This window comes from Ambystoma mexicanum, chromosome 6q, assembly GCF_040938575.1.
Source record: "Ambystoma mexicanum isolate Mex_15411 chromosome 6q, UKY_AmexF1_1, whole genome shotgun sequence".
Lineage (NCBI taxonomy): Eukaryota > Metazoa > Chordata > Amphibia > Caudata > Ambystomatidae > Ambystoma > Ambystoma mexicanum.
In genome coordinates, this window is record NC_090937.1 from 1530526458 (window position 1) to 1530542955 (window position 16498).

Genomic DNA, 16498 nt, shown 5'->3' on the forward strand with positions numbered 1-16498 from the left:
AGATGGCTCCTACAGGCAATAGGGATGCCACACCACCTTCCTACACTGTTAACCACAGCCTCGATTCAGTTTCTTTCTGCATACAGAGGAATGGTACTCAGTCAATGGGTGATTTCAAGGGCTGCACCAACGTTGCAAACTTGACCAGTGAGGACAGACCTTTGTATGTAGGCGAACCTGTCTATTTCGTTTGCGGTAATTAAGCGTTCCCATGGCTACCTAGGGATTGGCAGGGAACCTGTTATTTAGGGATTCTGTTACCCGGGGTATTCATAGCAAGCACCATGGAAATCTCTAAAGCTCATCCAAGGCGGGACGAGAATGGCGATACTTCATCACAAATTCTGGGTGACGTAGCAAAATCCTTTGTACCTTTTTGGGGGCAAATATTAAACTCTGAGGATATCAGAAGACTAGTGAGAGTACTGGAGAGGACCATCAACCGGACCACTGACATACTCTATAACATGACTTTAGAACAGAATGTGATAAGGTTAGTGGTACTTCAGAACCGGATGGCATTAGACGTCATCCTGGCTGAGCGTGGTGGAGTATGTAAATTAGTGGGGTCCGCATGTTGCGTTTTCAAGCCAGATTCTTCCCCAACCATTTTTAAGGCTATAAAAAATATGCACGTCCTTAGTTCATAGGTGCACGTTCCCGAGGGAAACTGGGATCTTAGCGCTTGGTTCTGGGACTTCTTACGATCTTGGGGATGGAAGTTACTTTCAGTCTTGCTGATTATTTTGGGTATTCTGCTGTTTTTCTGTTGCTGTATACAATGTCTCCCTGGCATATGTTCGGTGTTAGGAGGATGTTGTGCACAGACTATGGGAACATTAGAACAAAAGGTACGCGCCCCAGAAGGAATGACAAATGAATTTGTGTTGAAAGAAATTTCTATCGCACACCTTATGGCGATCGATGTCTCTGATGATTGTGATTCAGGGTGTATGGACATTGAGATGTGGAGTTACTCGTAAAGTGACTACAAGAAGTTTAGCACTTGGCTTAGGCCAAAAGGAGGGTTTGTTAAACGGGAAATCATATTGTGCCTCCTTCTAAATATATATTGGCCTAAGCCCAGACGCTCTACGAAGAAAACTGCGTTACAAAGTTCCGATTTTTAGATCGACTTCACCGCCATTTTAGGATAATTCGCCATTTTGATTTCTGTTCATATGTAATTCTGTGTTCTAAAATGGTGGACTGTGTTTCCAACTTGTAACCAAGCCTTCCCGACTTTTGTCCCTAGTTAATGGTTAGACTGTCCGCGAGCCAAATGTTTAGACTGGGTAATGAGACCTTTTCCCGTACATGACTTGTGATTTTAGGATTATCTGCACCAACAAGCCTCATCCACGAACATACATCGAAAATAATGTAATGCAAACGTCGAGCGTGGACACTGGCTGAACTGCAATGAAGAGGGATATGTGCTAAGGCTTACTGCTAAATCCTGGAATATACTGTTGCCATTGTAACTTGTTTTTAATGTACACCAAAGTAATCCGTGTGCATATTGTTGTATGAGCCGTAAGTGAACTCGCACAAACTCTAGATCATGGATTATTAACTTGCAGAGGGGCTGGACATTATTACTGAATTGTATAAATGTACGAGTGTCCAGATGTCCAGTACCTCTCACTCCTCACACTGAAGGGCTGGTACTCGCTGTGATGTTTCTTTGTAAACTGTGCAAGTAGAATTAAGATCTGTGAATCTTTATAAGCCCGTGTTTGGTGTATTTCCTTTTGTGGTACTCGGCCTCGATATTTCCTTTTGCTTCTACACTTCTACCCCCGAAATGTTAGAACCCAAAGGGCAAAGGGTAAGTAGGAGAGGCTAAAGAACAACCCACTTTGTGGAGGAACTCCGGATCCTCCCCTTTGAAAGAGAAGAATCTCTGGAGGATTCAGGTAAGGAAATCTTCTCTTTCAGGAATGAGGGTCCCTCCCAAAGAAGAAAAATGGCTCACAAAAGGTACTGCGTGGGACAGGGTAAGAATGTAGACCGACCCAAAACAAGAAACTATTCAAATCCCAAAATCTGAGCACCATGAAGGTAGGCTAATGCAGTTTTACAGGGCCATCCGTGGGTCCTTTGAATTCAGTTTTTTCCTTTTGCGCAGTGTCTCTGCATTTCAATATGGAGAATTGTGATACCGGGGTACCCCTCTTTAAACATTCAACAGGCTACTGGGTTCTAAGTGATGAAATGGTTTTATTTTTCATGGTGGCAAGTTTGATCAACTCATTTTGATTGACCTGTTGTCAAATTTTATTTTTGTTTTGGCAGGATCTCCTATGCCCTCTCCCCTATCCCACATCACCAACCCTCACACCCCAAAACAGCCGTACCCCAACCCATCAACCATGGATTTCTGTTTGTGCGTGTATCCATTCGACTTGACCAAACTCAGACCACTCAATGGATCACTTCAAAATTATATCTAGCCGCTGAGCACCAGTGCCATGGGCAATGTCAATACTCAATGAAAAAACCTTCACAACCTACAACTTAAGAGCACAGTGCAATAAAAGACTTTATTGTCCATATATTTACAATCAACGGTCAAAGTGTGTGTTTGTTGTACATTTTAAATACAGGATCTGAAGATGACAGTACTTTTGTGATTTCTGGCAGTCAATGACATGAGAAGTGTGTTTGTGTGGGACTTAATAAATAATATGGGGGGGCGGGCAAGCGGCGGCGCGTCATTTCAGTAGAACTGGTGCTTGCCCTGTTGGTGTCTGTTGGCCATGTGCATGAGCTTCAGGAAGAAGTCGCTGGCTGTTCCATCCAGAAGGGTCATGTTCCTCTCCATGGACACTCTCCTCCGTTCGTTGTCTTCGTCCAGGCAGCCTGCATCCAGGGCGCAGCTCTCTGGAAATTAATTGAGAAAGACACTGGGGCATTACTAGAGGAGCACAGATCCATCTATTGGCGGAGAAAGTGCTTGGAAATTATAGAACAGTCAAAATGTGATGCTAACGAACTGTTGCTTCAAAGATAATGCTTACTAGTTATAGAGCAGATTCCTTCATTTGTATAGGCAAGCCAGGAATATAAACAAACAAGCAGTGGCAATGCCAACAGTTGGGGCTTTTTTGTAGGCATCGGAAAGGCACTTGCCAGGCAGAGCCGTAGTAGAATTAAGTGCCCATTGATGGTAGCAGCTGCACAATGGTTTTGAGGACATGGGGATCTAATAGCAGTTCCTGGCAAATGCTTAATACTTATACACAAGCCAAAATGTTTGCCTTTGCCGATTCTAACAGGACTTCACTGAAGGACAAGCAGAGTGCTTATAAAGCGAGTGGCGGAAGGTAGATCTGCTTAACACATTGTTACACCAGTAGTGGGTTTAGAACTCCAATTGAGTAATTAACACTTAGGAGACTGCTTTGAAAAATCACTGGCAGGCACTTTGAGCGCAGAATATGATGGTAAGGCTTGAATAAAGTGGGCTCAAGGCGTTCCCATGAGGAGGTGTTTTGGGTGGGGAACAGGGGAGGAACTGGGTGGGAATGGCCATAGGGATTAGCATGGCCATGGGCAGTCAATGGGTGGGCAAATAAGAAAGAAAACAACAGCTACAAGCTGTGTGTCCCTCATAATATGCCATTCCTCCCTATCTGTACTCTAATGCAATAGTTTCAGCTTACAGGTATCGCAAGCAAGACCTAACAGCCAAAATTGAAACTGAATGGCAGTTGATGTCTTTCATTGCATGCCTCTAAGCACAATCATGCTTAATTCCTTCTTTTTCCTCTACTGGAACTGTTTCTAGGATTGCTTCAGTTCCCTTAGTATGGCAGTGTCAGTACAGGAATGTCCCATCAATCAATTACATTGTCCCTTGTCTCTTACGCACTCCACATTAAACCATTCTGAGGGTTCCTTCGCGGGGGTTACTGCCGTACTATTATGTAGTTTGGTGTTCTCTGTCCCAACCGCATAGATCTCTTCCTGACAATCTTCATATCCCTGGTTTAGTTTGGTCTTTTCAGCTATCACCCAAGGCCTAATTGTGTAATATCTTCGAGGTGGGAAAGGTTCATTCTATCCTTAACAGAAGTTTTCTAAAGTAAGTGAAGGATATGCCAACCTGTGCACATGTGACCTGAGTGGCATCTGGAACAGTTGCAGTGTATTCCCTCTCCTCTCTGCCCTCGAGTAGAGAGTAGGTAAGGATCCGTGCAACCTACTGGCTTGTGTAGTCCCTGTGTCGAACAGTAAGAAGGTGCCAGGGGTTCAGGGTCACTTTCTAATCTCGAGTAGACTTTGAGTTCTGAACAAGGACACAGTCCTACTGATGTTGCATAAAAATCAATTTTAAAAGAAATGCTTCACTCATAGATGGTCGAAGTACAAAAGAAAGTGTTCAAATATATTGAAAATAATTAAGTATTGAAACGACACGTTTCATGATGGTGTCACCAGAGGCCTTCAGGGCTCTAAAGAGGTGTTTGTTTGTACATTTTGTATTTCAATTAATTAGCTGTTCTGGTGGTCGTGTGGGCATATATATCATGCATGGCTTGTGAGCCAATTGGTGGAATGATCAGAATTTTACTCATTATCTTAAATTTGATTTAAAATTGCTGAATTGTATTTATATTTATGTGCATCTGTGGTCGAGGTCTTCGACTCCCTGATTTGTTATTCTATTTTCTGGAATTACAGTTTTGTTTTATTGATGTGGTTTAAGATCATTTTAATGTTTTTATTTTTTGATGCTTTTATGGCAAGGGGCCGAAATAACGTTTTTTTTTGCTGGGGATAAGATCAGAGGGCATAGCCAGGATTGGCTAACAAGTGGGGCTTAAAGCTAATGTAGTTGGGCCCACCGCAGTGACATTAAGATCTGTAACTGCCCACACAGCACTGCTGAGTTAAAGATTTTGGGTGGGCCTTTATCGCTCTGGCCCTACCCTGTCTAGGCCTCTGGATATGATCAATTTGGTAGAGGAATCCTAACCGCGTGCGTTAATGGATCAGTGTTGAAGAGGGCTGGATCACCCAGAGGCAGTGTACGTGCTACAACACAGAGGGACACCTTCCTATGGTCCACAGAGATCCACCTACATGTAGACCTTGAATTGCCTGCATGGCTTCCATTTGAAAAGATCCACCATAGTCTAGTCACTGAGGAACTTACGGTTATCAACCGAAATCTATCCCGAGTCGGTGTTTACAGCATAAATCTAGCATTACACAGGTCATGCCAGGACATGATCTTTACTAGATTGTTTTCCCATGACTCGGTACATGGATTCAGCCATTTTGTATTCCGGATCATAAAAATCAAGTGTATGTGGTGCCCTAAAATTACATTAAATAAAAATATATCTTTGATAATGAATTTACCAGATACATTCTTCAAGTGTTATTGTCACTAGACTGTACCTCTTTTTTGTGTTTCTGTTCCTCTGCTTCCACATGGAAACATGAAAGAAGAGGGACAACTTTTGGACCAGTTTCTTGTGGGTAGTCGTGTGGGGGAAAGGTTTCTGCTAAACCGTGTCGGATTTCCACACGGTCAAGCATGCCATCCTCTTGAGCTGCTTAGCGCGGGCCGCTCTCTGGGAAAATGCTTATGCTTACCTGTCAGATACTACTCGCACGTCGATGAGCCCTCTCACCTTGCCAGATGAAACATTACTCAAGTGTGGTATATTCCTGGGGTATGCACTGTCACTATTTATTTTACTTATATCTTGGTTTTATGCTCTGCCCGATCCAATCCTTTTGTAGCAATTGTATAAATGCTCCTTTGACACTGAATTTTGAGTTGAGAGAGATCAGGGTGACTTAATTGATTCCACACATGCCTGAGGGTGGTTACTTCCTGGATGGATGCCAATAGTTCCAAAGGCGATCTAGTTGGGGATTTTAACCAAGACTTAGCCAGATGGAAAAATAGTAAAGAAATTGGGCATAATAGGTAACCATTCATTATTATGTTCCCAAGCTTAACTTCTTCATCAAAACATTTCTGTTCTTTTTGAAAAAGCATTGTTGTCTCATGTAGTTCTTCACTCCCCCCCCCATCAGGGCTCTGTGGATCTGCGCTTATCAGTTGTCCGTCTGCAGCGCAGCAATATTCGCTAGGTGACAGAAGGTCCAGAATGCTGTACGGCTCTCTTGGTCCTCTAGCCGGACAAGCACTTCCATTGTTTCTTACACTGACTGTCACTGCTAAATTGCACTGCCTATAAACCCTATCACATGGCCCACAAGACACACGACAGAGTCGGCCAAGTGTTTCTGGCTGACTCATTTATGGACCAACTGTCGTGTAGATATTTGTGCTTGGTGTAGCGCTACCTCCATCATTGTCCCTAATCTCAAAAAGTCTCATTTAGTTCTCCATAGCCACCCTACTGTGTACTATGGAATTCCCCACCTGAAAGGGTCAATGTCACGGATCATTATTCTGGACTTCAAGAAGAAATTAAAGGATTTCTTTTCCTGGACATCTTCTGATGACCTTTTGTCATGTTGGGCCATTATCTAGTGGGGCTTTATCACGCTAGGACATTGTGGGCTTTGGAAGTCCAGAAAGCGGAACATCACTATCCTTTGGTCGTTTATCATCTCATCAGTAGGTCATGCAATGACCCCAGGGAAAAAATAGGATCAGTTTTTGTACTGCTTAGTGTTCCCCCTTTAGTCAGATATTGTGTGGATATGTGACCCGCTCCTACTCTGTGTTGTCGAAACGGACTGTCTTGCGCTCAGTGAATACCTTGTGAATGATTAGTACATAGGCATGATTCGAAATGATTACTATGATGTCACGTCAGTGGAGTAGGCAAGTCATAGTCCACTGCTGTAATCTCACAACAGGGAAACAAGGAAATGTTCTCAGCTGCCTGGGTCTCTGGTGGGGAGAAGTTGGAAGGTGGGGGAGGATAGGAGGACCCAAGTTTATATTTTTGGCGCAGTTTGTTAATGCATCCTCTGATTCTCCCTTATCCCCCCCCCACCCCCATTTACTGCTGGTCTGAAGGGATAGCACAAGGGGTGGGAATCGGACTCGCAGGCTACCATACACAAATTCAAACTGCAGATGGGAACCTTTAAACAATGGGTTTATTCCACTTTGGGATTCCGAGGGACATCTTAGACCACTCGAGCCTGATTCTTGTCCATCAGATACCGGGGAACATTCCTGTTGTTGATAGTTACTCATCTACAATTTTATATATATGTATCCCAATAGTTGTTTTAACCTGTTATGTTATGTTATATCATTTATATTGCGCACCACTGACCCGGAGGCTTAAGGGTGCAGTACATAGACAGAATGATTAAAAGAAAGTATGCATGCCAAGGGTCAGAGACTGAGGAGAGTAGTTTCATTCCTAATCTCTCCAGGGTGCACAGCGATGAAGGTTTTTGAGATTCCTCCGTATTGTAGGTATGAGGTAGTGTTATTCCTGTGTGCTGCCCATTACCCAACTTACCCATTTCTAGTTAACTTGGAAACCTCAACTACTCTGGTGGAAGAAAACAATATTGTATTTTACAGAGCATTATCCAAAAAACAAATTTAAAAAGAAAAGACCTAATTAAACAAATATTCAAGATGAGTGAAAATGCACCTAGTGTCCTAATACATGTTATGTCAGCTGCAGTGAATTTCAAAATGTTTATAAACAGTTTGAAAAGATAAGCCGCTGGCCTTCTTTGGCATTAGGTGTGATATAAATCCCTTTACCACGGTCACCCACAACGATGAAAGGAAAAAGCAACCTGGGCACGCACTAACCTTTCCCGTCTGGAGCTTCTTTTTTGGCATGGAAGTTCCTTCTCCATCATGGATGCAATGGTGTCTTTCATTTGCAATAAAATTGAATGTATTCACAAGTTGTCTTCAATGGGCCGGGAGGATAGCTCAGGGGCAAAGCGTTTGTCTTGGAAGCAAAACACCACAGAGGAGGACAGATTCGAATCACACCCTTAGATTAATGAATGTATTATTTAATTCAGCCAAGGATTTCTCTGTTTTCTCATAGTCGTTTCAATCTATTGTCATTTAGTTGATATTGATCTGTTTTCTAGATAAATATTTTCAGTCTAAATATTATATTTCGATAATGTGATTTGGCATTAGGTTTCGGGAATAATCGCCCACAGCCCACCTCCCTAAGAGTTGCACATGCAGATGATTGAACTCTCCCCATTTAATGTTTAGTCCAAGTTCAATCCCTACCAGAATTCAACCTATTTCAGATCTATGATCGGTCTGCGGATAGTTTATTAATAAAAGTGCACCAATGACTGATAGGACTACTCTGTATTCCTTTACTCCAATTCTTTCCCTAAAGAGACATGGCCCTCATTACGAGTTCGGTGGTTTGCCGCCTAACTCGTAACACCGTTCTGTCACCGGATATCCCGGTGCCACCAGAACATTACAAGTCCCGGCAGACCGAGAAGTCAGGCGGCGGAAAGTTTAAGTCCCCATTCCTGTGGAGTCCCATAGGAATGTTAATGCTTAGCTGTTGTGTGCAGTACTTGCTAAACCCTCGTTTTGAACTGATGTAAATTGAAGGTTCGGGACCCTCTCTGGGAAGAATTTTTAGTACTCCATGGGAATGGAGAAACGGAAGCATGGTGCAGGTGCTTCCTTGAAACCATGCCTGCAGATTAGACTTGCCGGGAGCAACGGCCCCCTACAGGAATAGTGGTAGTCTGGCGGTCTGGAAATGATGCTGGTGTGTTGCTACTGGCACCCTTATTTCCAGACTGACAGAGTTGGAATGGGGGCCATGATTTTCTGTTGCTTACTATAAAACCTTCACGATATCGCACACATGGTGAGTAAACCCTGCAGGTGGGATGTCTTAGTAAGGAAGGAACACGGCACGCAGCGTATACGAGATTCGTTTCATCCATAGGCATCTGGCATTTTATAAAGACACCTAATTTTTAGTATTGTCAATGAGACATGGAGCTCGTTTTGCCTTTTTTTGGAAGACCCAATGCAAGAGTCAATTTGGCCGCTTGGCCATTTTGAGATGGCTGACGTGATCATGGGAAAAGTTAAATGTGTAAAGATTGAAATCAAATATGCCACAGCTAAGTGCTCTCAAACAGAGGGGCGAGTGAAACACAATTAATAAATATTATTTTTAAAATTTTTAAAGAGCTTCAGCAGATATACCCCGGTCCCAAATCTGAGTAACATCACTAATCAAGAATTCATATGATTAATTATAACAAAGAGTGCTTAAAGTTAAAGTAAACTGCAAGAACATTTATTGATGGTGGCAACAAGTTGAGATCAAAATTCATTGATGCCTTTGTTGGATAAAAATAACAAAATGACCAAGATTGCCTAAAGAGGGCAACTTAAGGAAAGCCTTTTAAATCCAAAGGGAAATTGGGATCTCTGTTGCAATAGACTTGCCGCCATGTTTATGTAGACGGACCCGGCTATAGGAACGTTTATTAACTTTTGTATTTTTTTATTTTATTCAATGTCACATGGTTAAAACTAAAGAAATGTAACCTTTAACATGTTTTAGGTTGGTGAACAGTTAGTAGAAAGTAGATAGAAAAAAAAAGAAAGATACATGTATGTGTTCTTCTTTCCTTTCTCCAGCATTGGGCACCCATAACCTAGACAATCTTGGATCACTGTCCAGCTAGCTCTGGGGCAACAGTACTTGGTAACAGAGCAATGCTATAGCATATGGATTGAATACCCCGGTGACGACAACGCATCCCGTCCTCCTCCCATGGTCGATGAATTCAGTACTAGGAGTGGGTCATAACGGTGACACTGAATATAGCAGCGCATAGAAACTAGAGAAATCAGGCACGATGAGCTTCAGAAATCACCACACATTTATATGCTGACATCTATCATGAGGTCTGATAGGATTAATACTCTATTTGGGTACTTGGATTGTACTTGTTTCCTGCAGGCCTTTTTTAAAGATGTAGCGCACTGACAATAGTAAGCGCAGGACTACTCATGTGAGCTCGTGTTCATTCTCTCTCTCCCTCACTAGGTCACACTAGTCTCTCTCTTCATTTGTGAGTGAGAGTTGTGTCGGCTGGTCAGTATTTGATAGAGCCTCCCCAGTTGTTGCTGACAGCTGAGCAACCACAGAAAAGCACAGATATCTTAGATGGCAGGTTTTTTCCACAAAGGTAGTTATCAAGCAAAACAAAAAAAAGGAAAGAATTTAATTTTTCGAACATTGTAAACCGTCTCTTTTTAAAATTGTACTTTGTTAATTTCTAATTACCTCTACTGGTATATATTTTATTGAAGTCCTATTAAGATCGTTAAACACCTTTTAGAAAACAAAGCACATTATCAAAACCTAGAATAATCATAGGGTCTAAAGTTAAGGTGGCAGAGTCTAAAAGAAAAGAAACTGAGCGCTAGTTCGAGAAATGGGGAGGTCACTTTACTCTTCAAAGGGTCTGTTACCCTGGAATGGGAAAAAATAAAAAGTATTTGGGGATATAAATGCAGGCATGACAGCAGATGGGCAATCCCCTAAGTCACACTCAAATAAAAATCCTTCCCATGCCTTGTGCACCCCTCCATCTTCCCGAAACAGACAGGGGAACGTGTTTTTTTACGCAAGACAGAAAGGCAGAGAGAGGTACAGAGAGAGAGAAAAGGAGAGGGAGAGAAAGGGGGAGAGATAAAACAGAGAGAGAAAAGGAAAGAGAGAGAGAAAAAGAGGAAGAGATAAAAAGAGAGAGAGAAAAAAGAGAGAGAAAGAAAGAGAAAAAAAGAGGGAAAATTAGAGAAAGAAAGAGAAAGGGAGAAAGAGATAGAGAGAGAAAGAGGTCTTGCTGCTGGCAGAAAAACAGAAGCTGTAAGATACAACAGGAAATGACCAATAGCTGATGGATAGCGGGGACAGGGGACAAGTGTGTTGGGATAGATTTTGGAACATAGTGCATGCTGGTAATAGAAACGAGTACAAGGAAATAAACTGAAGAATTGGTGCATGGAGAAGGGGGAATTGAAGTGATTAAGGTACACCCAGTCCCCTGGTAGTGCTCCCATTATGATGTGTCCTCATTTGTGCATTCCTGTACTCTGCAGATCAATTCATTCATTAGTTATAGTGCTTTGATCCTGTGTCGAAAGTGATCTCAAAGCACCCTTCCCTTGTCTGAGTTGTTAGGGTGGACACAGGGATCCTCATACCCAAGTCTGCTGGAGGAAAATGAAAATAGCGGCTTAGTGGTGGTAGAGGCAGTGGTCAAAGTGGGCTCCACTCCTTTTATTAGCCTGCCAGTGCTTAATTTGTGCCACCGGTGTTTGCCGGGGCTGGACACCAGCACTCTTTTCTGAGCACTTCTCAGCAGAACATTAGGGCGGGCCAGTTTTCTCGACACCAGCAGCAGCAAGGCACAGGCCTTGGTGTCCTGCGCCGGTTTAGCATTCTTTTTTTTCTTTCAAAATCATATCGGTCTCCCACCGCCGCATTGGTGTGACTACACCCTCCATGACTACACCCTCCTGCTGGCTTGCATTTCTTTTTTTCTAACTTGCGTGCCCGTGTGAGCCAGCCAGGGGCCAAGCGCAGACTCAGTGAGTGTAAGACACACCCTGGCTGGTGCGCACGTGCAAGCAGGAGCAGGACTAGTAATCAGAAGTCCAACGCGGCAACAGCGGCATCTAAAGGGAACCTGTTTTTCAGTCATCCAGGGCCCACCCTCTCTGTGCTGGAGTCACTTGCCTTGCTCTTGGCAGGCACTAATAAAACCAATTGTCAAGAGAACTTCTAGCAACAGTAAATAACACAGCGCTTCATCCGCGGCTGAAATATCGTTTTCTTGTATGGGAAAGATCCTTTTTGCTCCCGACCATTTGCCTAATTTTCACTATCTAGTACTTACATCTCCCTGTGCTCCTCACAATATCTTTCACCCCCAAACTATATTTCAGTTGCAAAAACAGCCAAGGTACTTAGAACTGTAATAACGCTATCTGCCATTGTCCAGGCCTTAAAGTGCCAATAAACAATTATTATTCAACGGAAGGCTAGTGGGTCATATGGAGACTATAGATTTGGAGTGCAAGAGTCAATAGGGTAAGTACAGGGTTCCAATAAAAAAGTTGCCAAAAATCTCAAATTGCAATTCATATTTTTTGGGACAGGCTGCTTATGAACAACACAAGCTTTCAATAAAATGTAATGCAAAGAGTGAATTTCCAAGCATACTTGGTCAGCAACGTTGGGTAAATCTAGAGCCGTAACTCATCAAATTGGGCACTTTATTCAAAAGAAAAACTGGCCCTCACTGCAGAGATAATTTGTGAGTGGGCCCCAACATTTCGACTATCTAGGGGCCTCCACAGGGTTTAATCCGGCACTGCTCCCGTAGTTGTTATAATAACCTTAAAAGGATTTGGAATGAAGAAAGCAGTGATCGACCGAATATTCTGGCGACAGAGCTATTCTGATCTGTTATTTTTGGAGCTCCAACTTTGATGTTATTTTTCAGAATCGTACAAAAATGTCGACCTGGGAATTGCGACGGACGAAAATGCCAACTTTTTTTTATCCCCCTCTTACACCACATATATATGTGGAGGGGTTTAGAGTATAATATTAATATGGGGGGGGTTGCGGGGGACTGGGGAGGGCCTTTTTGGCCGTCACAATAATCACATAGATCCTTATTTTTCTATTTTTAACGCTGCACAATTGGCCTAGTTTTCGGTTTGAAAAATCTGGTCAACCTAACTGCAAACTTATATAGAGATCCAAGAAGAACCCCGTCCTTTCAGCAACTGAGGCCTGGTGTAAGGGGGTGCATTATTTTGTGAATGAGTGATGCACGCACTCAAGAGATGTGCAAGCAATACCCAAGCCACATCCAAAGAAGCCACATGCTGTGTGTGGCCCAAAGTGAAGGCGGAAAAGGTTGAGTGGCGATCTTGCGGACCCCTACCTTCACTGCAGCAGATGCCAGGGGCAGCACACTTTCCGTCCGCGCTGCACGGTTTGCCCCCTGCCTCGCAGGGCGATGGCAGGTAGTTTTCTTCTACACAGCGCAGAGTTTCCGAGGTACCGATGTAGCATCCTAGCTCCTCACCACAGCAGATGTTTGGCCCGAAGCACCGGCCCCGGTTCCCGGGACCACACGGTATGCACTGGAAAACATAAAGTGCACAGTTTGGTTAACATCCCTGTTTAAAAGCATACACAGAGCAAATAGTTTAGGCGGGTAACCGGGTAACCGATATCATTGAGCTTCATTGATCATTTGTGACCAAGAAAATTGAATTCCAATGGATGAAGAGTGTCCAAACTGTTAACACATTCTTACATGCACCCATGTTCCAATGTGCCTGGTTATTGGTACATATATTAACAAGCCCTCACCTCTTTGCAGCCTGATGCTGCAGTGATTGGCCAGTGACCCTCACAAGTGAGCCAATCAGGGCAGCCTGTACGTGAACGCTGGCCCCCCCTTCTGAAAGCCCACACCTAGGGCCCTGTCTCTGCATGTCCGGGCCTTGCAGGGCTCAGTGGGCCACCACCATCTCCCCCACGGCAGTATCCTGATCATTGGTATGTTTGTCATGCTTCTGTGTGTGCTACACTTTCGAATTAGTTTGTTTTATCATCTTTGCACCCCCACCATGCATCTGTGTTCACTGGGCATTCGCATCTGGTTGTTTTTCAGTATCCCTGCACCCCATCTGTGTGCCATGGACCCTACACTCATGCTTATCCTGCACTATCCATGCCTCTTACCTATCCAGTCTGTCCCCTCCCTCTCCTACCGCCTCCCCTTCCTTCCCTCATCTATTGCTAAAGCACTTTCACTATCTGAAATGTCTTCAGCCCTGTAGGATAGTTTTTCGTTCATTTGTCTTCTCCTTCTCCCCCCACCCTTCTCTAAATGTTTAGCTCTTGCATTTTGAATTGACTGTCGGGCATGAACAATAATTATGTCATATGTTGTTTACAGTTTGTTTTCCTCTTGTTGTACCTCCTAACACATAGCTCTTGCCCATTCTGAATGTTTGAATGCCTATTAAGAATGTCTTTTTCTGTTTTGTTTTTTTCTGTTGTTCCTCCCTGCATCGGAGCGCTTTGAAATGCTTGTTAAGTGTACATGTGCTATATAAATGAACAATAAATAAATAAAGGGTTCCAACAGGCCTACACTTCATTATGGGCTGGAGACCCCTTTGACATCTAGTGGTCACTTACCTGTTGTCTTTGAAACTGGCTTGCTGTCTGGCACTTACTTGTTGCCATTACAATTGGCCCTCCGGCACTTCACCCCTCTTTGGAACCTCTAGCACTTATCCCCTTTCCCCTGTCCCTTCTCTCTCTCTGCATTTGCACAATCCAACTGTTCACAAGGCCTAGAAGGACCGCTCTTTTTTTATTTTGCTCATCATTATTATCATGTTCCATTTTCTTGCTGTTCCCTTTCCCTCCCTTTGCCCTGTGGGCGCTTTGAAACACAATTTCTTGATGTATAAGCGCATTACAATTTCCCAAAAAATAATCAAATAAATAAAATACAATTCCTGAATGTTTTTTTTGTTACATGGAACACCATAGGTCAAGTAGATCCCATGTTTGTGTTTGTTCTCCAGGTGTCATCGGAGGATCTGGTCTTCTGCCGGCTGTGGAACCACAAGACAATGATCCTAACCTCAACCTTGCCCCATGTTGTTGGCTTCTGGTCTGGCAACGTCAGCTACCTTTCATGTTATAGTCTATGCCGTGTTGTGTTATGTTTTTCTATGTTGAGTTGTGGTGTATTATGTGAGATTTCTTGAGCACAACTGTCACCGGACCAATGTTCTCCAAGAGATGAATTCTCTGTGGAGCTGCTCAGAGCACACAGAGATGCCCCGGTTCCTTTGGGCTCTAAAGTTGGGAGGAATTAGAATGGGTGAAATGATGGGGCTCTGTTCCATAATTGGACTTGACATTAAGACTTTTCATTGTGCATTATATAGCAGTTTCAGTCCCGGAGCACCCAATAGCTGGTAAAATGGCTCAGAGGGTTAAGCGCTCATTGCTGTGATCTGTGTTTGATCTGTAGGCCGCAGATTTGAATCCTGACAAGGGCAACTCAGCCTTTCATCCTTACGAGATTGATAAATGAGTACCAATTATAATATGTCCTATGTAAAGTGATTTAGATTAAAGCGCTATATAAAAGAAATTATTATATAGTGGGCTGATCATAAAAGCATCCTGCTCAGTAGATATTACTAAAGCCTCTATTAATTAAGATGCATTGCCCGCCTCCCGTGTTAGAACTTAATGTAAGCAAACTTTGACAAAGCCTATCATTTTGGCTTTTGTATATGCATGGTGTATGCATTTTTTGTAACATGCCCACATATGCCCAGGCACTCGCAGGTTCACCAGCTATTGCCATCCTGTTCCAGCGCACCATCAGATGTTACCACACATTGCCACGACCTGCTCTGGTACTTCAGTCATATGGGCTAGAAGGTATTTCCGACATGTGCCATGCAGCATCATCAAAATGTAGGTACTCACAGCATTCACATGTATTGCCATCAAAAGTACTGATAGTCCCACCACTGCCAGGTACAGGCATCAAAAGCCCAGAAACCCATCCCATTTCCAGGCAATGCCATCAAAAGGACATGTACTCACCCCAATGCCCTCCTCTCTGCCCAAAATGCGATCTTAGTGCACCAATACTGCCATCGGAAAGATGCCCAGAGAACAGCCAAGGAGGGGGCGATTTGCAGTGAGAGCAGCAGAGGTCGGCCATGGACCCACCACTGGTGCACCTCCCTTGCCCGCATCTCTCAAGCAGTGCTCGAAGAGGGTGTGAGCAGTTGGAAGCAGTTCTTTCCTACTCTTTTTAATTAAGTTTTACTGTTGCTATACTTTTATTTAAAAAAGAAACCGGATGGTTTCATTTATAAAATAAAAGTGTAGGAAGAAGTTGAAACTTGCACTTCCATGCACTGCACTGAGCATTCCCTTAAACAGCAGGCGCATGTGTTTGGGGGTTTGTACTGTGCATGGGCGTGAGGGGGCATGGCGATGGGGTTTGTGGGGAGAATGGGCAGCCCAGTAGGGAACATTGTTCTACTACTTTTTTTCGCACACTTCGACCACTGCTCACAAGCAACTAAAAACCAGCGTCTAGCAGCGGAAAGGCATGAAGGCCGTGGCAGTACTGTAACGTCCCATAAACCCCTGCGCTTCTCTCCCGCCATTTCTCAGATGGTCTCCAGCTCCTACCCAAGCTCTACTCCATTTTAATTTCCCACTTAGACCAGCCTCCTCTACTCTCAAGAAGAGGCGGCCTGGCTAAGGCTCAGAACCTGCACGAGTGAGTCTGACATCTCACAGCCAGGCCACTGACACGGAAGAAGGACTCGTGTTTCATCTGAACTCGAGGCATGCAAATGGGGCAGCTATCGCAAAAGGGAATATTATTCAAAACTTCTTGTAATTTCGAGTGACAACCCACGTCTATGTTG

At 43.6% G+C, this 16498-nt stretch overlaps 1 protein-coding gene across 1 annotated transcript in view; it reads right to left on the minus strand.

Annotated features, from left to right (window-relative positions):
- Window positions 1-2527: 2527 nt before the first annotated feature.
- Window positions 2528-16498, minus strand: part of LOC138516818 (vasotocin-neurophysin VT-like) — a 49646-nt gene continuing 35675 nt past the window's right edge. The window contains exons 2-3 of the mRNA XM_069632231.1: window positions 12949-13150; window positions 2528-2886 (exon numbers count right to left, since the gene is read on the minus strand). Of these exons, the coding sequence (XP_069488332.1) occupies window positions 2723-2886; window positions 12949-13150 (366 nt within the window). The 3' untranslated portion in view covers window positions 2528-2722. The remainder of the gene's footprint in view (window positions 2887-12948; window positions 13151-16498) is intronic.